Source organism: Grus americana, chromosome 3, assembly GCF_028858705.1.
Source record: "Grus americana isolate bGruAme1 chromosome 3, bGruAme1.mat, whole genome shotgun sequence".
Lineage (NCBI taxonomy): Eukaryota > Metazoa > Chordata > Aves > Gruiformes > Gruidae > Grus > Grus americana.
In genome coordinates this window covers 174,047-197,247 of record NC_072854.1, presented here as the reverse complement: position 1 = coordinate 197,247, position 23,201 = coordinate 174,047, and the positions used below count along the sequence as shown (strand labels likewise).

Here is a 23,201-nt window from a genome sequence, read left to right as displayed (position 1 = left end):
GGACAAAGCAGGGAAATGGGGAGGAATGCCTCCTGCAGCCAGTGCTCTGAGAGGCAAACATGGTTCCTTTTATTCTGGTCTTGGTGGGTAAGGTGTTCAAAACAAACACAAATACTGAACTCCCCCCCTGCTCCTTCCCTGTGGAGAATATGCCAGGAGATTGCCTTTAGTCCTCTAGCTGAGGAGCCTCTGGAAGAATTCACAGTAAGGCTGAAGTGGCTTGGAGGTGTTGAACACCTGTCAATCCCAGTTCTGGACTGGAAGCAGGACTCACGTAGCAGATCGGAGCACACTCTGGCAACTCACACTGGGATGTCATGCTGTCTTCATTACCTGTGGGTTGGCAGGTGCTCCATGGTGGACATATAGGCTCAGGGCTTTGTCCCAACTGCCCTCCCGGATGAGGTGGGTTGCATACAGAGCTACATATTTGTGTAAGACTTTATAGTTCTGGAGAAGGCACACAGAAAGCAGTAGCATGAGATTCATGAACTGTATACTTGTCACTTGGTAGGGACGGTTTCAGATGCATGTACGCATACCCATACACTTGAATCCCAAAGGGCGAGACCAGCTAATCAGAGACAGACTACACACAGTAGACCTTGGTTTTGATTTGGGCCACACTGGACACCTCTAATCCTGGGTAGCTGATGCTGTGCTTATCCTTCATACATGCAAATAAAGCTGTTCTTTCAGCTGCTCACCACTTTCCAAAGGAATACTGCCAAATACCTAAAGGATGCAGTATTTCCACAATGTGGCATCACAGGTACCAATTGTAAACTGGCCCTTAGTCTAATGAAACAATGAATCAAAACACTTTGTGGACTGAAGATGTTCATAATTTGCAAGGCATTATTCAAATGCTGTCAGATCTGTGGGACTGGAGGCCTCCTTGGAGCACTGCTCATACATGTGCTGATCACATAAACACTTTGCTGAGGACTGACTGTAGCAGGCCTTACTTGAACTGAGGAAAGAGCTGTTTCACATAGGCTTAACTACACTAATGAGATAAGGAAGATGGTGCAAAATGTGCAATCCTGTCAAAAAATGAGCAATGGAAACAAATTTTTTAAGCACAAGAGAGACCAGTGCCTCAATGATATGTCTAGAGCTTGAACATCCAGATGTGGATGCTGGTGAAACACTAGGTGCAGGACAGTTTAGGATAAAGCTTAAGTTTGGTATGTGACCTGTTTTGATAAATATAACTTTTTTTTCCTGTATAATCACCATAGAACAGCTGAGTCAAAAGTCATGAAATTCTGCACTGGTCATGGAGCAAGGTTGTGCTAATGCTCTCTTAGAGGCATAAACAGACTAACGTCTTCTTGGACTGAATGTGGTAGTGTTGTGCCTGGCTCACGATAAAACTGATGAAGCCTTTAGCATTGAATTAAGTGTGAAGTTATTCTTTATGGAAGAAGATCAACGCTGGTATCTCCTGATAATTAGAACATCAGCACAGAAGTCTCCAAGATAACAACTACAACAAAGACCGTTCGTATCACCAGAAAAGCCTGAATCAAAAAGAAATCGAGTTTACTGTAGTGGTGGCCAAACTCAGGTCACTGGTTACTGCATTAGAAACAAAGCTATAAAAATACAGTACAACACATTACCAGTCCTTGCCCAAGTTATCAGTGTTTGCCTGAGTGATTAGCTGTGATGTCTCCACTAACTGCAGACTCCATTGCCAGGGGTTGCCCTGCTATTCAATCTGAAGCAATACCTCACTTCAAAGAATCAGCATCTGCCCTTAGTTTAGCTCCTTTATCAATAACAATTGAATCAATAACCAATCAATAACCAATGAATAAGCACCAAATACAAACAAACTCTCAAAGTAGATCCTGGTAATCTAGAGCCTTCTCCTCCTGTTACTGCATTGGAATAGCACTGTAAAACAATTTCATTTTGCTTTTCTCCATTTTTATTACTCTGCTGAGGTAATTTTGTTAGTTTTAGGTAAGCAAAAATGAAAAAAAAAGTCAAATTTGCTTTCACAACAAGGATGTCTCATTTCTACTGACACCAGGCTTCTAAAGAGCATGTAGAAAGAAGGCTTTCTTTTACAAATCTCTGTTTCCATGGTACCAATTACGTCCAGCCCAAACAACTCATGTAGCTTTTTTCAATGCTCCATTAATCACAAAATTTAAACCCAATATGCTTCCGGGTTCTAATGCTTCCCTACTAGGCCTGATTGGGCAAGTGGGGGACAGTGGAGGTGTTTTCTGAGCTGCTGCAGTGAGCCTCTGTGCTCCCCACAGAAACAACTGCTTTGCCCTGCCCATTCATTCCTGCTGATCCTGCTTCAGAGAGCCAGGACACCATGTCTGTCCCCTGAGGGCTCACACGGGCACTCACCTGCTTAGCTGCAACCTCCAGGCACTTCTCCCATTGCTCCTGCTCTGCATACATGTCCAAAGCAGCCATGACATCTATTCCCACCAGCTGGGGATGGAAACAACCATAAATTCACTGTGCAGGTAAGGTTTCCTACCAGCATCAAGGCAGGCATCAGCCCACCCAAGTCTTTTCTGCACATACACACAGTCCCTCCCCCTCTATGGTATGGAAGCACAGATGCAGTGTGACCTGTCTGGTATACAGAAACCATGACTCACAGGCACATACAGACTCTTCACCTGTGGGCATATTCAGGCAAAAGCCCCATGAGAAAGGCCCCGAGGATCTGCACAGATCCTGACATCACTCCCTAGCCTGTGCGACATCTCAAATACGTACCGAATCTACCTTTCCTTGGTTCTTTAAATACTCCTTGTAACGCTGGTCCACATACTCCTCTGACCTACTGGGTAGAAAGAATCTTAATAGGCAGAAAGACTAATATGATAGTGTCTGGCATCAGTGCAGAGGCCGGATTAAACTTTGTTTACTTTGGGAAAAAGAGGACTTACAGCTGTGCCATGTCTGCTGCTGGGAGCATAGGTAGAAGGGGAAAGAAAGGGTCTAGACAGCTCTTTGCAATATAATGTGTGAGGAGAGAAAGGAATCACAGGACTTTCAGCAGGAAGTGCATGCACAGGATTATGACAAGGGGAGGGGAGATAGGAATGGGACAACAAGGGATAATGATTGCCATGGGATGTGTGGCAAAAGAAACGTGTCAGGATGGTAAATGGCTTGGGAAGGGCAGCCGTGGAGAATGTGCCCATTCGAGCCTGACAAGGCTACTGTGGGAAGAATCCAGGGAACCTGGGGGCAGCAGGACAGGACAAGACAAGGGATCATCTTGGGGTGGGACAGGGAGCAGGAAGAGTATAATTTGAGAAGTTCAGGCCATACCTGGGGTCCAACTCCTTAGCGATGCGCTTGGCTTTGCTCCATTCCTCCCCTTCAATGAAGGCATCAATAGCTTCTTGGATGAGGTCCAAGTTGAGGTACAGTTCAGCTGCCTGCAGGGCCAGAGACAGTCCCATGGGAGATGAATCCCCAAAGCCTGGAGGTGATGCTGTTGGAAGTGACCAGCACACGGCAACAACAGAAAGTCTCTTCCCAAAAGATAACCCCCTCCTCTGCTTCCTGTCTCCTCCCAAGGCCTGGCTCTCTCACACTATTCCAGGACTTTATCCCTTCCCCTCCTTCCTCCTCCTTGAGGACTCTGCACTGCCTCTGGATAGGGCCATCCACCCATCGCCCCAAGATGTGACTTGGCCTCCTTCCCTTGGAGAGACCTCTCCCTTTCTATGTCACTGCTTCTTCAGTAGTCGGGGGGCAGGAGGCAGCTCTCACCGCACTGTATTTCTTCATGGCCACCAGCTGAGGAGCCACAGTCCGCGTCACCTCCACGCTCTGTGACTGACCCAAGAATTTAATGGCCAACTCAGCAGCCTGTGAAGAGAAATTGTCAGCAACACAAGTGATAAGAGCTGTTCAAGAGAGGGATGAAGCAGAGAAGAGCTCAATCCTAGCTAAAGGACAGTCAGGAGTGCTTGAACTATGGGGGAAGGGGAGAAGAAATGACAGCCCACTTCAGCAATTCAGAGAAGCAAAGCCCAGCTACTTTCACACATGGAAGAAGATCAGACAAGGACATAATTGTCATTGAACTTGGTACAAGGGCACAGGTACAAGTGAAAAGTATGAAGAACACAACCCAAAGGCTGGTGGACATGGACCACAAGAAGAAGAAGGGGTGCTCATCTAGCCAAGGTCTAAGTCATAAAGTCCAGCTCTTCAGTGCATGGAGATATGGGCACAAAGACACCAGCATGCTGCTGGAAGTGGTGCCACAGCAAGGATGGCAGCACAGTGCAGGGTAAGCACACAGCCCATCATGGCTCAAGAGAACGGCCATGAAGGTTTTCAGACCCTGAGGTCACTGGAGTCAGCAGATTCTCTCTGGGATGCACTGCAGGTTGTGGAATAGCTCCTAGTCAGCAGAGTAGATGAAGGGAATCATAGCCCCTGACTGTACCTTCAGCAAGCACTTCTCCATCAGGACACTGTTGCTGGGATCCCGCACCTTCAGGTAGCAGTCCACTGCCCTGGCATATTCCCCAGCCTGCTCCCACTCCCGTGCCTGCTCCAGCAGCCCTTCTGTTCCTCTGTAAGGAGGAATGCAGACCGTGAGCAAGACTGGGATGCTGCCACAGAGATTCTGTAGACAGTGGGTAGGGCACAGGCAGGGAGGTGCACAGCAGAGGTAAGCCAGGGATCTCAGAGGGGTCTGTGTGCATGACAAGGAATGCACACAGCGAATGCTGAGGAGATAATTGATTAAGTGGGGAGATGCACTGGTGGTACAGAACATCTGGGAGATCTGTAAGTGGCAAGAAGACATCTAGGAGACCTTGGATGGCAAGAATAAGCCTGGTGTCTCACAGAGCAGGGAGGAAGGATGTTAGGAAACCTATGCAGGAAGAAGTCCAGGGTCCTCAAGAAGGAAACAACTGGATGTCAGGGACCCTGTCAGGCCATCTCTGTAAGGCATCAGCACAATGGCCTAGAGGAAGAGCTACCTGCGTGTTCCCTGCAGCCTGACTATAGCATTCCTTACCTGGAGCCCTTCTTGGCAGCCTCCCTGCCACACTCCTCTTGTAACTCTTCTAGTCGACTAGGCACATATTCCTTGCAGATCCGCAGGGCCTCGCTCCACATGCCAGCCTCCTGCACAAGCACAACGGGGAGGAGAAATTTTCACCAGGATCCTCCATACCCTGGCATCACATAACACATCTAGCCTCTCGTGTCATCTTGCCAGAGGACCCACTGGAAGAAATAACCACAGCAGCACCATCCAATTCTTTCCTCCCCCCAAATGGCACCTATGTCTATCTATTCATCCAGGCTACCTCAGGTGAAAGTGCTTATCCATCCTAGTTACCTCTGTGGAATGGACACTTAGTGTCCCCAAATGCACCCACTTGTGGTACCCCTGAGGACTGCCCATAGCCTTCTAGCAGCGTACTTCCTCCCAGAGCTGTGAGAGAGCTCAGCTATGCTGTGAAATGTCGACCAGTTCAGTCTTCTAAGAGCAGGTCAGAATCAAGTTCTACTAGGAACCACCCGAGTAAATGGTTTCTCTTTGGCTAAGCTGACAGGGAGAGCTGGGAGATGGATTTCACTCCTCCTCCATCCAAACTGGGTTCTTGACCAGTGAGAAGATGGCAATAATGTTGTTACAGACTACACTCACCTTGTAGTATTTTATTGCCAGCTCAGGTCTCTGTGCTCGCAGGAGGAAGGCCTCTGCTTTCTGGAACTCTCTCTGCTCAAAAGCAAAACGTGCCTGTCCCACAAGCACATCAGCCACACTGTCCGGGTCATGAGCCTCAGCCACACGCTGCGCAGCATCCCAGTTCTGGTTATGCACAAACCTAGGGGAATCAACATGAGATGTAACAAAGAGGGACAGCAAGGAGCAGACCAATGCTGGAGAAGCAACCAGGCTGGCATCATACAGGCTGAGGAGATGCAGCAGGCCAGGATGGGGAAGGATACATACATCAGCACTGCCTCCTTGGGTTTCCCAGCTTTAATAAATTCTGCTTCAGCCTCTTCAAATTTGCCCTGGGAGAGAGGAAGGAATTTGCTTGCATGCCTGCCTGCCCTGATACCATTGCATGACGACCTCTACTTACCATGAGGCAGAGAGGATTTATGAAACAAAGATGTGTGTGGAAGCTTGGGGCTGTAATTTTGGAGCCTTTTGGGTGAGCAGTGACTGCAGCCATAGAAATGCCTGCTGCAGCAGCCCTTAAGGACAACTGTTCAATTACCTGAGTGATCAGGAAACTCCCACCTATTCCAGGGGGTAAAATTACCTCATCTTCTAGGAACATGGCATACTTTAAGTGGATCTCTGGCATCTTCTGCTTCATGGAAAGGCGGGCCAGTTCAAAAGCAAATTCAAAGACCCTGCAACAAAAGAGAAAACGGGGTGAGAGCAGGAGTATGTGCTGTGAGGGCATGCCTTCATCAAGAGCAAGACATCAAGTTGAACACAAGACACCATGAGAAGATAGAGGGGAATACAGAAGGTCCCAAGTGAATGGTCACTGCCCACTCCTCCTGTTCCTGACCAGAGAACAGGAACTTTTAGAGCCCCCACTAAGGAAATTCAGCTCCTTCACGCTTGCTGTTAGTGCCAGAGGCCCTTGGTTCAACCCTAAGGGGAGGTCACAAGACTCCCCCAAGCCTAGAGATGTGGGAGAGCTGGGGCAGAGCAGATGGATGGCTGGGCAGGTGCAGAGTGGGGCCAAAACTCTTCTGGCAGGCAGTTACTTATGGTGACATGAGGAATACCTCCTCCAGTGCCCAGAGGCTCTCACAAGGCCCCCCTGCTGCGGCTAAAGAGCAAGCTGCTTTTGCCTGCCCAGCTCTGACTTGACATTTGTGAGACTAACAGGTGGACAGGAGGTGGGATGTGTCAAGGAAGCGGAATGCCTGTGTGAAGAAGTATAGGTGGGGCGGGAAGACATCCCATATCCTGGACATGCAGCTATCATGTGCATACAGTTCTTGGGCCACCCTTTTTCTCAGGTCAGGCAGATGGGAGAGAAGTGCTGGGCTGATGGACCTGCTTACCCGCTGTCTGCTGCGTGGTCAATGGCCATCTCCAGAAGTCCGAATTTACTGAGGAGTTTCACAGCTGCCTCTCCACCCAGGCTCTTTGCCCACATATAGGCCACGTGCTTATAGGAGTTTGCTCCCCCATGTGCCTTGGCCACCTATCCAAAACAAAGAAAGCGGAAGAGCCCAATGCATCCACTTCATCTTCAGCAGGCTGAGCCAGGACTCCTCTCTCACGTGATGCCTCTTGTCATGAGGGAGCACCAAAACCAACTGTTCTCCCCTGAGGAACCCTTCTGTAGCCACCACTGACTGGGGAGAGGAGACAGATATGGCAGAGCAGAGAAGAGGCTGCTGCCTCCTCAGCATGGCCCATACTGCTGTTACATCAGGAGAAGTGACCCTTGTCAATCTGTGTCCACACTGGAGGGGAGCACTGCTCTGGGGCAGCTGCTACAGAGTGGTTATGGCCAGAGCAATACCTCTGAGGTACAACACGGTGCAGTGGATAGGAGCAGAGCAGTGCCTGGAGGAAGGCAGTGCTGCAGCATGGCTAGGGATCAAGCCCTGCTTTTGGGGTACAATGCTGCAGAGCAAGCAGGCACAAGGGCCTCCAGTGCTGTGCCACATGCTGAAGCTAGGTAGTATATGCCAAGTCTTCAAATTTTGCAGTGAACAGAAACAGAGCAGTTCCTACCAGGATCCTGCAGTCAAAGCCTGATCCCTGCACAGTGGGACAGCTGTGAAGTGATATTACCCTGTAAGCTTCCTCCCACATGTCATTCACTCTGTACATGTTTACTGTGGCCTTCCAGTCCTTAGCTTCTAGGTAGTGGTACTCAGCCTCCTGTAAGCGTCCCTCTGCCTCCAGCTCCTGCAATTAGAGGCAATGAGTTGGTGACACTCTTGTCCCTGCTTGGCCTTGTTGATCCCCTGTCATTAGATGCACTCACCTTGCCCAGGTGCAGGTGGGTATCACTGAGTAAGTCCTTGTGGTACTTGGCCACTAGGCAAACCATCTCATCATACATCTTACATTTCTTGTACATGGTGATGGCCAAATCAGGTTCATTCACAGTGATATACAGCCTGGGAATACAAGCACATTCAAACGGCTCAGCCGAGGACATGACTAGTCCCTGCAGTCTCTCTGCATCCTGCCCAGCTAGAACCAGGTCCTGAGCACACTGCCAAAAGGCATGACTGGTGTGCAGCATGACTGTTGTGGGCTGTAAGGCTGAACACTGCTTAGATAGAGCCCTTCTGTTATGCCACCATCAGCTGCAGTAGGGCAAAGTTATTCCCTCCATCCTCACTTGTCAACCTGAGTTCTGACTTGGAGGGAGCCTCTGTGTTTCTGTGACCTGTTCTCATCTTGGCCTCTGACCTGAGGCTGTCAGTCCTGTTGGGATGGCAACATGACAATATAAGCTCAACTTACTCATACAGGCCAGCAAAAAGATTAAACCAAATGTGTCCTCACCAGCTGTAATGTCCCCTTTCATGTACTGAGCATCCTTGAGATCAGGTACCATGGCATCAGATACACAGATGTGTTTGTCCCTGTACCTACTAACCTTATTGTGTTGTTATTAATCTAGAATTGACAACATTAGTAACCTGGATGGAAAACACTCCACTTCCCATATCTTATCCTCAGCTGACCATGACAGATCAGGTGTAGCACTCTGCATTGGGAAAAGCCTGGCCATATTTCCTCTGCTACATGAGACAGCTGCACTCCACCTGGACCTCTTTTCAGTCCTGGTGGACAAAGGTACGTTAACAGTCAGTGACTTCTCTTCCTGTGCACTCTGAAATATCAGCTCTAGGTCTCCATGTGTAGAGAGAGTACATCTGACCTTTCCAAACCCTAGTCCTAAACTCTACTCCCACCTTGGGAAAGGGCTCCTCCTCACTACAGCCATTTTTTCAGGGCTCAGTCTTGGATTAGAACCAAGGAAGATGCTCACCTCTCTGCTTCTTTGTACTTGCCCTTCTTCTCCATCTCTTGGGCCTGGGTTATATAGAGCACAGACACATCTTCCTGACTCATACACTTGATTGCCAGCTGCCAAAAGGAACACACATGGGAGAAACTACAGCACATTGCAGAGTAATTTCTTGATACGTGGTAGTGAAGGAGAAGGGGAAAACCAATCTCCTTCCCATTACAAACAGGTATACATGCTATATGCTATGCAGAGAATGGGCAGTCATTTGTCACTGCAATCAAAGCACACAGGATCAACCCCCTTGCAGAGTGCTATTTGTGTTACAGGTGCACCCACACAGGGCTGGGCACAGACATGATGCGAATACCAGAGACTAACTTCTTGCTGGCTACTGGATGCCCCTACATGCATCCTTTGGGAAAAGTGCTTGTTGATCAGGTGTTGGTGCAGAAGGCACCACCACTTCCTGGTTAAAGACATTTCACCAAGCAGGGTGAGGTCCCCAGAAGCTTTGGCAGCTGACTCTACCTTGTGAGCCTGTTCCCAGAGCCCAGCCTGTGTGTACATGTCAATGGCATCCTTGGTCTGGTCTCCTTTGATGAACAGCTCCTCTGCAACCTGCAGGGAAATGACCATACTCAGCAGTCCCAAGGGATACACAGAGCAGCAATGATTGTGGTCTGTGGCCTCACCTGATACTCCTGTAAAGCTGCATAGTGCTGGGCAATCTTGAGGTAATATTTGGCTGCTGTCTGTTTGTCCTGCAAGTCCAAAATGTAGATGGCCTTCTTCCACTGCCGGGCTCCCAAGGCTGCCTCAATGGCCTTAATCGAGCACCTAGCATCAAAACCATAACTCTTTACAGTCAGCCAGCAGCCAGCCAGCTGAGCCAAGACAGGGAGACCAAAGTGGTCTGCTGCTTGATTCTTCTTCCTGGGTTAGAGCAGCAAAAAGGATCTGAATAACTGGCAAAGCTAAGGGGAAAGGATGAAGAACTAGGACAGCAGGGAAGAGTAATCAGGGCAGAAAGACCTTGGGAGAGATGCAGGAAGGCATCCGTAGTTGGGGCCAGCAGAGACTGCACATAAGCACCAGGGGCACTGGCAAAGTGGGATCGAGGTGGCTTACTTAGGTTTTGCTGATTTAGGCAAAACATATCTATTTCATAGCTTGTACTGCAGGTTATACTGCTGCTGGTTATACAGCCATCACCTGCCCCCACCTGGCTTCAATATAATGGTTAATAGCAGCATCCAGCTGTTTCTGCTGCACCAGATGATCTCCCCAGGCCTCTTCCAGCTTCACAACTTCTGCGGGAAATGCCAGGCGAGCCAGCTCCACTGCTGTAAGGGGACATGATAGCTGTTACACTGAATCCAGCAAGGAAGCAGAACTGTGAGGCGAACATGGGCCTTGGATGGGGCACAGAGGGAGGGGAATGGTGATTGTCTAATCCACTCCAGCTCCAATGGGCTACCCAGCAATCTGGACCCTGTGGAGAGCTGGACCAAATCCATGCTGGTACAATCAGCATGATCAAGGCCTTGGGAACAGGATGCTGTTCTGGGACTGTGTGTACAGGTACAACTATGTGAAAATAACATACATTGAATGAGATGATATATGGAAGCTTCAGAGCATCTAGGCATCTCCAGGCTCCAGGGCAACAGGCCAGAGTACCTAGGCTCCTGCTGGGGATGGATGGGGGGAGGAACATATTTAGCACAGTACCTTTCAGGAAGGCACTGCCCTTGCAATAGCACTCCAGAGCCTTCCGTGGGTTCCCAACCTTCTCAAACAGGTCTCCAGCCTAATGACAAATACAAGCTGCCAGTTTCCAGAGCCACTATTTCCCCACACCATCATATACCCTACCAGTCCCATGTACAGAGTTTGTCAGTCCTACCACACAGACTTCTCCATCAGCTATACCTTCCCCACTAACCGAGAGCATGGCGTTAAAGGGAACTTCTAGGAAAGACTGCATGTGCTGAGACCATTGTCCTCTCTGCAGATCGACATACCCCCAGTGTTCTTCTGGGGCACCACCTTTAACAAGTTTTTGAGACAACCTCCCTTCTCTGCACAGTGGCTGGTGCAGCAACAGCCTTTTCTATGACCATGGCCTCTAGAAGCTCTGCTATGCAGATGCTCATATGGGAGCCCTGGGCGTAGTGAAGAGGGAAGCTCAGCCTCTTGCAGCAGCAGGTTTTTACCCTGTAGGAAAAGGTGGCCACCAGCAGGATGGGACGAGGCTCAAAGCTTGTAGAACTTAGAACATAATATAAGATAGGCCATCCTGGCAGACCAAAGATTCATCCCCCTCAGTATTTGAATGGTGGCAAAAGCACATGTCTAGAGAAAGATAGTGAGAACAGAGCAAGGATACACCAGTGTTTCCTCCATTATATCCATCCGTCTCTAACAATCTGCATTGTAGAAGCTTCCTGAGTTTGTGTCATGATGCCCTCACATAATCATATTTAATAGCTTTTGACAGACTTTACCTCCATGATTTGTCTAATCACTTATAGACCATTTATACTTTTGGTAACAAAACATCTGGCAGCAATGAGTTTCACACTTTTTCAACTGAGGGCTTAAGAAAAGGTGACAGGTTGGGAAAAGGACAAAATTCTCTTGGGTCAAAATGAAATGGTCAGAAAATGCCAAAGGTAAAAGGAGACTGGAGAAATGTAATTTAAGCAGGGCACATAAAATAGGCCAGCAAAAAGAACTGTTTTTTTTCACACAACCCATAAGGTAACTCATAGCCAATGTTGTAGATCAAAAAGTACGGATGGTTTAAACAATAATTTGACAAGCTTATGGAAGTAAAATCTATCAAGAGCTCTTAAACATAAAAATAAAATTGTTCAGGTACACTATAGTCTGCAAATTGCTAGAAACCATGAAAGTACACTAGGGGAAGTACCACCCTATATTTGCCTGCCCTGTTCTTTATATTCCTTTCTTAAACATCTGCAAGAGGCCACTGTTGGCCAGGATACCAAGCTGTGCACTGATCAGACTCAGGACTGCTTTCTTACATTAACATGATTATGTGCTGTGTGAAAAACACCCTTTTGTTTTAAAACTGTCACCTAATAATAAGTAGTTACTGATTTTTTTGTGTTATTAGACACATAGAATAATCACTTCCCTTCTCTATGATATTCATGGTTCTACAGACTGTCTTCATAACCTCCTTTGTTTTTCTTCCTTAGCTTTTCCATTTAGAATATCCTTATATGAAAGCTGTATCATCATTTTTTATTCTACTGTGAGGAAGCACTGTACATTTTCACAGTGATATCAAGTTTTCCATTTGATTCACAACTCCTTTCCTATCTTCCCAAGGGCCTCCTTGACTATTACTGAACACTCAGCTGATGTTTCAGAGACAGGTTACCAATGAGTTGCGATCTTTTTCCTGGCTAGTAGCAGTAACTCTAGACCTCGTGTGGATGCAGTTAGGACTTCCTCCCAAACGGTAACTGCAAATTTATCAACACAGAATTACATCTGCTACTTTCCAGCTCAGTCCCCCTGTATCTCACAGATGCAGAAGACAGGGTAAGAGCTTTGATGTCACTAAGAAGAAAGCCCAATGGGGTGGGCCACTCACCTGTTCATACAGTTCCCCTCTGATCAGTGCTGTGGAGACCCTATTGATGACATCCATATTGATCAGGAGCTCATCCCTGCTCATGGCCAACCGTGCTGCTTTGGCTGGCAGCCCTGCCCGCAGGTATAAGCTGATGGCTGCCAGGTAGTCGCCCTGTCCCTCCTGGACCTCCCCAGCCTTCTCTTCCTGCTGGGTATCCAGCAGCCACTGGTAGTAACCCCGACGCAACTTATCCAGCATTGGGTGTCCCTGTTAAGAAATGCAGCATCGGTTGACCTGGGCAAGGCAGAAACCACAATGCCAGCCCTGTGTACCACTGCATCATCCATTCTTTTTTGAGGCCCTAGATACTCCTAAACCAATTTCAGTAGCTTTTCTCCATCTCTGTTCACCCAGGAAATATATTCACTACATCACTTACATCAATGCAACCTTCCCTTCTGCTTGGAGGTGCTCCAAGCAGAAGTGAGGTCCTGACAGGGCAGGTGGAGAGAACCCAGACCTTGAATGGACTCCCAACCAGAAGACTTATCAAGCAAGCCCAGCCCACAGTCCAGTGCAGCTACATTCTGTACCTTGGCCTCGGCAACCACAATGCATTCATCCCACATGTGCAGCTCCTGGTACATGTCCATGGCCTCCTCTGTAGCATTCTGTTTCAGAGAGCAAAGTGTCAACCTGAAGGCTCCATTTAGCAGACACTTTGCCATCAAGCTCTCATAGTGGGCAGGGTTAGATGTGCAGAAAACACTTGAAAAAGTGTACCATCCCCTTTACATGGATATACATCCTCCCTCACCCTCTTCATAGAATCATTTTGGTTGGAAAAGACCTTTAAGATCATCAAGTCCAATCGTTAACCTAGCACTGCCAAGTCCACCACTAAACCATGTCCCTAAGCACCACATCTATACATCTTTTAAATACCTCCAGGGATGGTGACTCAACCACTTCCCTGGGCAGCCTGTTCCAGTGCTTGACAACCATGTTGGTGAAGAAATTTTTCCTAATATCCAATCTAAACCTCCCCCGGTTCAACTTGAGGCCGTTTCTTCTTGTCCTTCATGCACGTCAGGGCAATCCTAAACCTTGGAACAAGAAATACCTCCTTCTGTTTCAGGGCAAAAACTCTTCTCCCAGGAATGAGCAACCTCTTCCTTTTCTCTTTCACACCAGGGCACAAACCTCCCTGCTCAGAAATAAATGAGACCTTTTCTATTCCTTGTTCCTTTACTCACTTGTTCCAGGAAGATCATCTCTGCCAATTTGTAGTTCTTGTCTAGCATGGCCAAGCGGGCACGCACCAGATAATGGTCTGTACCATCCCCACCCTGCAGACAACATCAGTTAGCTCAATCAGTTTGCTGAGTGAAAGAACAGGCTCTGGAATGATACAAGGGACGGATTGCAGGTAGGGTCTGTGTCATTACAGAAACTAAAGAAGACAGATGAGAATCGCTGAAGTGACAAGACAGGAGCAGTATGAAATGGCTAGCCAGAAGATGGACCTGGCAGGCATGGATGAAGGATTATGTCAGTAGTTTCTACACGACCAGGTACTGGTCTGTAGCAGGATACCCATGAGCATGGATACAGAAGATAATGTGTATGCAAGTGTTTACAGGAAAGCAGCTGCCCTGCACAGCAAAAAATGCGTGACTTACATGCTCTTGAGCTGCCTGGTCAGCAATGGTATTGGTTTCATGCAGAAATCGAGCCTTTGCCATGTTGCCTAGAGCTGCAAAGCACCTGGAAAGAGCAAAGCAGTTAGTCAATAATTGTGTTTTGTTGGCCACTTTTGGTCCAAGAAAGGAAAATCAGAACCTGGGCAGCAGACTCAGCCCTGCAAGCTGGAGAGGTGGGGTAGCCCTGCTTCAAGAGACAGATTTTGTCAAGACCCATATTCAGATGTACCCTCTAGCCCTGCTCCATGGGAGAAGCCATGGACATGACCAGTGCTCATGCTTCACTTTCCCAGGCTTCAGAGATGTGCTGAACTTGTCCACGTCTGTCAGCTCCCTGAAGCCTTGCTATACACTGCTTTGGGTTGCCATCAGCAAAAATTTATGCTACAGAGCGATGTCTTCCTGTGCCCAGGTTTAGCATTACTGTCTAGGATGAAAGGGCAAAGTCACTGCCTGGAATAGAGAACACTTAATTCTCCAATGCAGAGAATTTTCCAGGCCACGCAAAAAGTCACTTCTTTAGTTAGATCCTTGTTTCTGTGGGGGGATTCAGCAAAGAGAGTGTTTAAGCCACAAAGATATTATAGCTTCTTCCTGTACCTCTCTGCAATGTGCAGCTGTCTAGCTTCCAAAGCCAGTCTGCTTAGAGTCTTCCACATAGCTTCAGTTTCTGTGGACATTTCCAGTGTCTCCAAAAATGCAGTAGCCCTTGAGACAGAGAGATTTGCAGACTTTCAGTAACAGAAGAACTGTGACAAAAACCCTAGGCTGAGACAGGAGCTTCCTAACAAGAGTTGCACTGAAAGCAAAGCAAGCTGGGTGTGACCAGTTCTGAAAAGGATTATATAACATGAGGCCTGATATATCAGGGAAAAATTCAAAGATATAGGTGATCCCTATCTGGGCTAAGGTACTTAGATGCATATGATCAGCAGAAGGCTGTAGCAGTGTGCGGCAAGTCCAAAGTGTTGTGTCTGAAGCAAGTCCCTGGTGCAAAGAAGTCTCTCAAGTGCTAACAGTGCTATGAACATGTTAAATTTTCTTCCCTTGTCAATTTTAAGCCCTATAACAATGTCAGCAGTGCCCATGTGGCTACCATGACTGCTTCAGACAGTCAGTTTTCACTCTGCACAGCTCCTGAATGTTTCCATGATGCTGTCACCATCCCTGGAGGGGCACCAGCAAAAGCACCCGAGTACCACTTCACATCTGGCTGCTCAGACAGTCTCATTCACTGCAGGTAAGTGAAAACCGCCTTCAGTGAATTTCTGTCAGTGTCAATAGGACCAGACTGGACAGTCTCTTGTGCCCCTGAGTTTGAAACTACAGAGCTGTGAGGATGAAAAAGCTGAATATTTGGTCCTGAAGGACTCTGTTGTGCATTATAGCCAGATCTGGCACCAACATCATGCTCAGAGCCTAAACTTCAACTCTGAATGGAAAGCTGTACTGCTGTAATTCATGGATTGCTGACTCTCAGATGTCATGTGAAGTGGGCTACCTGCCATCACCATGTGGTGTATCTAGCACTTACCTGTGATAATCCCCATCGTCAACAGCAGTTCCAAACTCTATGAGGCCTTCATCCAGGGTGTAGGACACAGTGTTCACCCCTTCAGATACTATCACTTCAGTCTTTCCATCATTACGTTCCAAGTTTACAATATCCCCCTGGAAAGAGTAACAGCTATCAACATTCCCACATTCTCCTAAAGTATGCAGGGTAGCAGGGATATGAGGACAGCATCGCGACTGCTCTGCTGATTAAAGTTCTGCTGAATGAGCTCACACTGAGCAGACATCATCCTTATCTCACCAGAGGGAAGGAAAAAGCCACTGAGTGGCTCCTTGCTATTTTAACTATCTCCATCTTCTGCCAGAAATGCCTGCCACAAAATTGACATATGAGCTCATATTTTGTCCAGAAGAAACTACCAGTTCCCTTCTGCAATACCACCCTGACTATTCCAACACACATGAGCAAGAAGTAACAGAAACTGCTGGAGGTAATCAAGTCTCCACAGCTTTACCTTCAGAGGAAACATGGTGACTCGCTCTGGAGCATCAATGTTATACCAAATACAAAGGCTATTTCTGTTCTGGGCCACCACCACATCACTGCCTGGGACCCACTGCACATAGGAGCAATAGTTCAATATGGTAGTCTTGGTGCTGCTTTCAATGTCATAGAGCTGCAACTAGAGGGGGGAAGAAGAGAAAAATGCTCAGCTGGGCTCAAAGCTGGGCTGCTAGCTCACATGAACATGGTAGAAACATCTGAGCAAGCATCTTATAAACAGATATCACCACCCAGGAATCAGACTTTTTCCAAGATACATAGCCCAAACTCCCACACTGTTATTTACATACATTACTATCCAAGACTTACCTTTTTTAACCCTTGCAGTATTTTAAGCAGCATGCTCAGATCCTGCCTTCCTTATTGCCAGGCATGTACATATATAAACCAGAATATGCCTTGTGCTACTTCAGTTCCCTCTCAGTTGCAGAGCTGGAACAGGAGAATGGTCTCTTAAGTCCTTCATGCAAACAAACTGAGGGACCAAGAAGGACCATTCTCTGCAGTTCTGGGCTGAACTGTCCATCCTAGGTAGAGTCCTATTGCAAGAACTGTTGCAAATAGGGTGAGAGGGTATGTTTGTAGAATACGCTTCCCTGAAACAAACCTGACAATTTGGAAGGCGTAACCTGACACATGGCATAATAAAGATGTATAATGCCTTGTAACTTAAAAGTCCTAGGCAGTCTCTGTTCCTTGTCATAATTGTTCTCACCTAGCAAAGATGAGAAAAAGAAGAGACAATTGTGCTAGTCTCATGACACACCAGTCAAAAGAGAACAAGAAAGTCTCTGTTTCAGTCTGTACCAAACTGGTTTGAGAAATATGTACACACATAGCTTAGGAGAATCGTGGTACTGTCTGATTTAGGCTGGTGGCAGTATTTAATGAAGGAGCTGTCTATGTAGCCTCTTAAGAGGCCTGAACAGGACCCAGAAGAGGCAACAGCAATCTTGATGATGCCCCTGTCTCTTGTTGAGACAGCAGAAGACCCAAATATAAACTGAACAAGACTGCAGAAATAAATATAAAATGATATATTGCTGGGAAAGTTGTCTCTTCTTACATGATAGGAGACGTACAACTTTGTGGAAATGTACATATCACTTAGAAATAGAAGCCTGTTTCATCTGGTGCAGCAATCACTGTTAGTACCTTTCTGAAGAGTATCAGTGCAGCAGAGCCCAAACAGAAGCCCTTGCTACTGGCAGTGATTCAGCCTCCTTTGTAGTGAAGGTATCTCAATTGATACTTTTATGGATATGTGAAAAGTGTCCTGAACAGCTGCAGACATGAAACAATCCTCCTTCTGAAAGTTAAGAGGGTCATGATCATGAAGTTGATCAGAGGGCTGGAGCACCTCTCCTATGAGGACAGGCTGAGAGAGTTGGGATTGCTCAGCCTGGAGAAAAGAAGGCTCCAGGGAGACCTAATTGCAGCCTTCCGGTACCTAAAGGGCCTACAGAAAAGATGGAGAGGGACCGTTTATCAGGGAGTGTAGTGATAGGACAAGCAGTAATGGGTTTAAACTAAAAGAGGGTAGTTTTAGACTAGATGTTAGGAAGAAATTCTTTACTGTGAGGGTGGTGAGGCACTGGAACAGGTTGCCCAGAGAGTTTGTGGATGCCCCATCCCTGGAAGTGTTTAAGACCAGGTTGGATGAGGCTTTGGGCAACCTGGGCTAGTGGAGGGTGTCCCTGCCTGCAGCAGGGGGGTTGGAACTAGATGATCTTTAAGGTCCCTTCCAACCCAAACCATTCTATGATTCCATGATCCTATGATCTTCTTGCCTGCTGCAGTGAGCTGCTTCAGCTGTATCTGTACAATTAAACTAAACATGGCTAGGACATGAGGTGAGTACCTGCACATCATAATCTGTAGTGTGAAACCATTACCATTATTTTGGGCATGGTTTTGTCCTGGGTTTACTAGTACTCTCCCAGATAACATTCAGTTGTGGTCTGGGAATCAGCACAAGCCAAGGGCCATACTGAACAAGCTATTTGGTTGTGACTATACTGTTTTAGAGAATTAGAGAGTTCATCTTACAGACATAAGCCAAGTTGTTGCAGAGAACACCTTTTTTTTAATCTATATGTTTAAATGCAACATTAGGGCCCTCATCCTGATATTAACTCACTTGTCTCTGTCTTACAGCAGAAGAATCTATGATTTTCATTTTCAGATGTGATGAAATGGAGCAAGATGTCTAGTAACTAACTTCAGAATTAGCTATGACTCAAGACCAAACATGCAATGTTGCCAGCTCATGCAATCTGAATATGTCCTATCTTTCGCAAAGGAGTGGTCAAAAAATCATGACTTCAGATGTTTCTCACCTCCCTCCCTCCATTCAGGCATATCTATCTTTACCTCTCCCCAGGCATGCCAACTTGCCACACTCCCCCAGATGCGCCTGCCTCACCCTCATCTTCTTGTCCCTGAAGAGTAGTTTGTGGCCTGTTTCATTCAGCTCCAGCCAATCAATCTTGCTGTCATGGCTGATAGTGCCAGCGTTGTAGCCACCAGCAAGGTCGACTTGGGAAGGAAAGAAAGGAAACAGTGTAAGTACCTAACGTGCCTCAAAGTGCTGAACATTCAATGCTGCCCCATGGGGATCAAGTGCCTAGGACCTAATTAGGGCAGGACACCCTGGCAAACACACCGTGACATAAAAAGCAGACCACAGTGACATTTTATCTTGATGCCTTATCAACAGCAGTAACTCCCTCCACCCTTCTGTGAGCATGCACAGATCACAGGCAGTGCGGGCAGCAATATCATCATGCTGAACTGCACAGAATCTCAGGTCCAGGACACAGTCACAGCCACCCACAACTGTGTCCACACCAGGCAGCCAACCTGCCAAAAGCAGGAGAGCCTGGTCTCTAGTGGTCTGCTGCCAGGCAGAGTGAATGCGAAGGGGGGCTTCAGGAATCTGCTGCTTGGTAGAGTGATTGCAAAGAGGACCTTCAGGGATATGCTGCCAGGCACAGAAAATGCAAAGGAATCAGGAAGGCTGGCAAAATACAGGGGAGGGAGGTTTACAGTCACCTGTTGCTATAGTCTTGATGTCTATCAGATAAGCCAGTCTCTTGTTCTCCTCCATGCCTCTCTGCCGTCTCTCATTGATACGGACACTATTATTGGAAGGGAACGATGACCATTACCTTTACTACTCTCTAAATTCATCAGACTGAATCACGTACTCCCTCCCAGACTTACCTGCAGTTTCCCCAAGCACATGGAGCCTCTTGCAGTTCTCTGACCTGTGACTCTTGCACAGTACCTATGGCTGCCTCGAGTGAGAACAAACCTTTCTCATTCATGGCTTCACTCTGGAAGCTGCCCCTCTGGAACCAGGGTCCCAATAGCAAATTAGTTACGCTGCTTCTACCTCTGAGCAGCCCGTGATCCTCCCTTCTCTTCAATCAGAAAATGGAGTATGGTATTTCAGATGGACAGAGGAGGTCCTGCTGGCATCCAGAGTCCCTAATAATGCTGTACTAGGACCAGCTGGATGCAGAGATACCCAAGTACAGGAGGTACTTCTTCAGCAATAGTCAAGTCAGGCTTCAATAAGCATGCATCAGAGGAAAATGGGCTCCTGTGCTTCTAAAACTTTACAACTGTTAAGTGTAACCGAACCACCATTGGTCACTGTCAGAAGCAGACTACTCATGTCCCAGTGTCTGGGGGCTGCATTCTACAGAGTGGGACACTTTGAAGTGTATATATGTGAGGCCACTCAGACAGGTGTAACACTTACCTGACAAGATGAGGGTTCATGAACTCTGTGCGGACAGACCCCAGGATGTCATTGCTTCCATATTCCACCAGTGTCAGCTCTCCAGCATTAAAGATCATGCAGACCTGAAGGTGAGAGGGGAATATGCTCTTACAGAAAAGCCAGGTAAGCACATGTACCTGCCAGTGAGGTGTGCAGAAAAGAACCCTGCTGCACACAAGTCTAAATTCAAACCCTCTGGGATGAGTAAGGAATTGTCCCTGGCTTCTTGTTGTGACTGCCAGCTTTACCTCAGGGTGGGGATTTTAGTTGTGGGCCTATCAGTCCTGCGGGAGCCAAACTGTCACCCTGACAGCTGTATTCTGTACCTCTAGCATCCTCTCTGGCTGTTGCTCTGTTATCACTCCTCTCTCCTATAGGGTTAAGACTTGTATAACTTGACAGTCCACATACCAAGTTTGTTCTGTACCTGGCATGCGGAAAAGGCAAGTATGGGGAGGAAGCAGATCAGGATCTGCATGGAGAGGGTAAGTCAAGGAAACTGCTGAGAAACAGGGTTTTCCAGAAGTGCACTTGACACTTTTTCTGCTGGTGCACGCACAGCTTTACTCACCATTCATGGGAAGCATCCTGTCCCATCCAACTTACATTCTCATTGTCGAAGAAGAACTTCTCATTCCCTCCAGATCCTTGCCAGGCTACCTACAAAGCAATGGCATGGAGTCAGCAAATGCCAGGCTGACAGCTCCTGCAGGGGACCAGGCTGTAGGCATTGTGGTCCACTGTCCAGCTCTCAACTCCCAAACAGAGAGCAAGAATTACACCGCAGAAGGGATCATGTTCCAGCACTCCAGCTGTCAACACTGTTGTTCAGTTATTCCCAGCTTGCAAGTTCCTCACTTCCCTCTCTTTTTTAACCTCTGCTTCAGACTCCTGTTCTCTTTGTGCAGTATCTTATTGCCTTCTGGACAAGAGGCTTTCATGTAAGCAACGTACTCCCTCTAGCCTACTCTTTCACAGGCACTTCTCCACCTTCCTCAGACTCACTTTATTATAAAAAGCACCCCCCAACAGCCCCTTTGCCTCTGCAATCCTAAATCTTCTCCACAGAATCAGTGCTACCATTTGTGGGGGAAGAATCTCCACACGATGTGTAGCTGAAACCCTTCTTTTCTGAGGTCATGTTAGCAATGACTGATCAGCATAGTGCCAGTGAGGGGGAACAACTGATTTGGAATTTGAGAAGAGCACTGAATAATACAATAGTTACTGTGATGACAATAGGCAAGTGGTCAGAGAGGCAGAAAACTGAAAGCCAAGGCTGCAGCTGTCCCTTCCCTCCTTGAGCAACAGCTGCAAGTCACTGCTTCAACAAAACTCCAGTGAGACAGCAAGATGGTAAATGGACTACTCACAACCCTATTCTTTGTAAGAAGTTAGTATAGCTGTTCAACTGAAAGAAGAACTTCTCTGTGCAGTATAATGCAGAGAAACCTGGGAGACTTAGTCTGGCCAGATTTTCAGTTGGATTACCAAGTATTAGTATCCTCCAACTCAAATCTGTAGTCAGATTTGATCAATCAATCCCAACTAGATTATTAACACACCATTAGCCTGATTAAAAGCATATGATACCTGTGTGAACAAAGCAAATATGCCCCGAAACTTATTTAATACTTATATCAGACACTAAGCTACTGCCCACGTTCTCTAGACTTGGCACATAGGCTCAGCACTCAGTGGACTGTAAGGCTCAGGGTATGGACAGTTTGTATTAATTGTTTGGTACCAGAAATGATACTGGCATACTCAGAGAAACAGCATGAGCTGTGGTACTGCAGTCATGAATGTTTTTTGCTTTGTTTTGTTTTTAAACACACTAAGAATCATACATTCACATCTGGAATGTACCTATGTCTTACATCCAGTTTTGGGCCCCCTAGTACAAGACAGACATTGATTAATTAGAACAAGTTCAGCAGAATGCCATCAAGATAGTTGGGGTTGAAGCACTTGCACTGCAAAGAGAGGCTGAAAAAATTTGGCTTCTTCAGCCTGGAGAAGGGAAGGCTTAAGAGACCTCTAGTAAGGTGATGCCAGGTTTATTTTGGCAGATGCACAGCGAAAGGGTGAGAAATGGTCATAAATTAAAATAGCAATTCCAACGAGACTTAGGAAGAAAGCTTTCCCCCCTGAAGACAGTAAGACATTGGAACAGGGGACCAGAGAAACTGTGGGATCTGAGCAATGACATATGAACTTAATATTGATCTTCCTTTGGGCAGAAAGTTTGATAAGAGACCTCCCAAGGTCTCTTCCAGTCTGAATGATTCTATGACTCTTTGAAAAATAGACGATTTGTTCCCATGCAGAAAACATATCTTTTGAGTTACAAAGTTAGGCATTTGACACTTGAGAAATGCAACAGATTTTCCAGTACCTCACTGAGCTTGTTGGAGCTGATGTCACCCAGCAATAATGTGTCTGAGGTATGGGCCACCAGATATCTGTCTTTCCCTAAGATCTTCACCTCATCAATCTCATAACCATACTGGGACTTCAACACAACTCGAGTTCCTGTTGAGAGGTTCTTCACAATGACCTAGAGAAAGTGGGAAAGAGCAATATGAGGCCATGCACAAAGGAAGAACACAGACTTCTTGCCCTATGGAAGATTATGCAACAGATGACACTTGGGTATTTAGATGTCCCCTCACATCATTTCATTCTGCTTTTTAAAGAAACTTTACCATTCCTGTTGTACGAGATGACAACTCTAGTAAAAGTGTGGGATTCTCACTTCTGCCATTTAGAAGTTTCTAGCCTAATTGGAGGACTACTCAGGTCCCCAAGGATGAGCCACCCTCTGAGTCCTGCTCTCTCCCCACTGAGTACAGAGGGCTGCCTAGACTGCTAGCTCACCCTTGCTACTTGATTTTGAACAAGATAAAGTTGGCTGAAATTAAACCAATTAAAGGAACCTGCATTCGGCATGGAGGTACCCCACACAAATTCACAAGCTAGGAAATAAACTCCATTGTCTTCGTTCCTAGCCAAT

General features: G+C 46.9%; 1 protein-coding gene across 9 annotated transcripts in view; it reads right to left on the bottom strand.

Moving 5' to 3' along the window:
* The window catches only part of IFT172 (intraflagellar transport 172), a 61,392-nt gene that overhangs the window by 7,473 nt on the left and 30,718 nt on the right, over positions 1–23,201 (bottom strand). For 4 of the 9 annotated variants that reach the window (XM_054819446.1, XM_054819441.1, XM_054819444.1 and 1 more), the window contains 30 exons: positions 22,584–22,745; positions 20,792–20,845; positions 20,165–20,268; positions 19,450–19,535; positions 18,821–18,933; positions 16,346–16,513; positions 15,850–15,986; positions 14,916–15,023; positions 14,295–14,379; positions 13,869–13,961; positions 13,206–13,283; positions 12,631–12,879; positions 10,734–10,812; positions 10,225–10,345; positions 9,695–9,839; positions 9,531–9,620; positions 9,021–9,118; positions 8,001–8,136; positions 7,805–7,921; positions 7,063–7,205; positions 6,300–6,393; positions 5,981–6,045; positions 5,672–5,852; positions 5,033–5,142; positions 4,451–4,580; positions 3,766–3,864; positions 3,319–3,428; positions 2,758–2,824; positions 2,377–2,463; positions 334–450 (listed from right to left, as the gene is read on the bottom strand). In XM_054819446.1, the coding sequence (XP_054675421.1) occupies positions 334–450; positions 2,377–2,463; positions 2,758–2,824; positions 3,319–3,428; positions 3,766–3,864; positions 4,451–4,580; positions 5,033–5,142; positions 5,672–5,852; positions 5,981–6,045; positions 6,300–6,393; positions 7,063–7,205; positions 7,805–7,921; positions 8,001–8,136; positions 9,021–9,118; positions 9,531–9,620; positions 9,695–9,839; positions 10,225–10,345; positions 10,734–10,812; positions 12,631–12,879; positions 13,206–13,283; positions 13,869–13,961; positions 14,295–14,379; positions 14,916–15,023; positions 15,850–15,986; positions 16,346–16,513; positions 18,821–18,933; positions 19,450–19,535; positions 20,165–20,268; positions 20,792–20,845; positions 22,584–22,745 (3,426 nt within the window). Of the gene's footprint in view, positions 1–223; positions 451–2,376; positions 2,464–2,757; positions 2,825–3,318; positions 3,429–3,765; positions 3,865–4,450; positions 4,581–5,032; positions 5,143–5,671; positions 5,853–5,980; positions 6,046–6,299; positions 6,394–7,062; positions 7,206–7,804; positions 7,922–8,000; positions 8,137–9,020; positions 9,119–9,530; positions 9,621–9,694; positions 9,840–10,224; positions 10,346–10,733; positions 10,813–12,630; positions 12,880–13,205; positions 13,284–13,868; positions 13,962–14,294; positions 14,380–14,915; positions 15,024–15,849; positions 15,987–16,345; positions 16,514–18,820; positions 18,934–19,449; positions 19,536–20,164; positions 20,269–20,791; positions 20,846–22,583; positions 22,746–23,201 lie in introns of those variants that run through there. The other 5 variants (XM_054819443.1, XM_054819447.1, XM_054819449.1 and 2 more) reach the window with 3 other exon arrangements.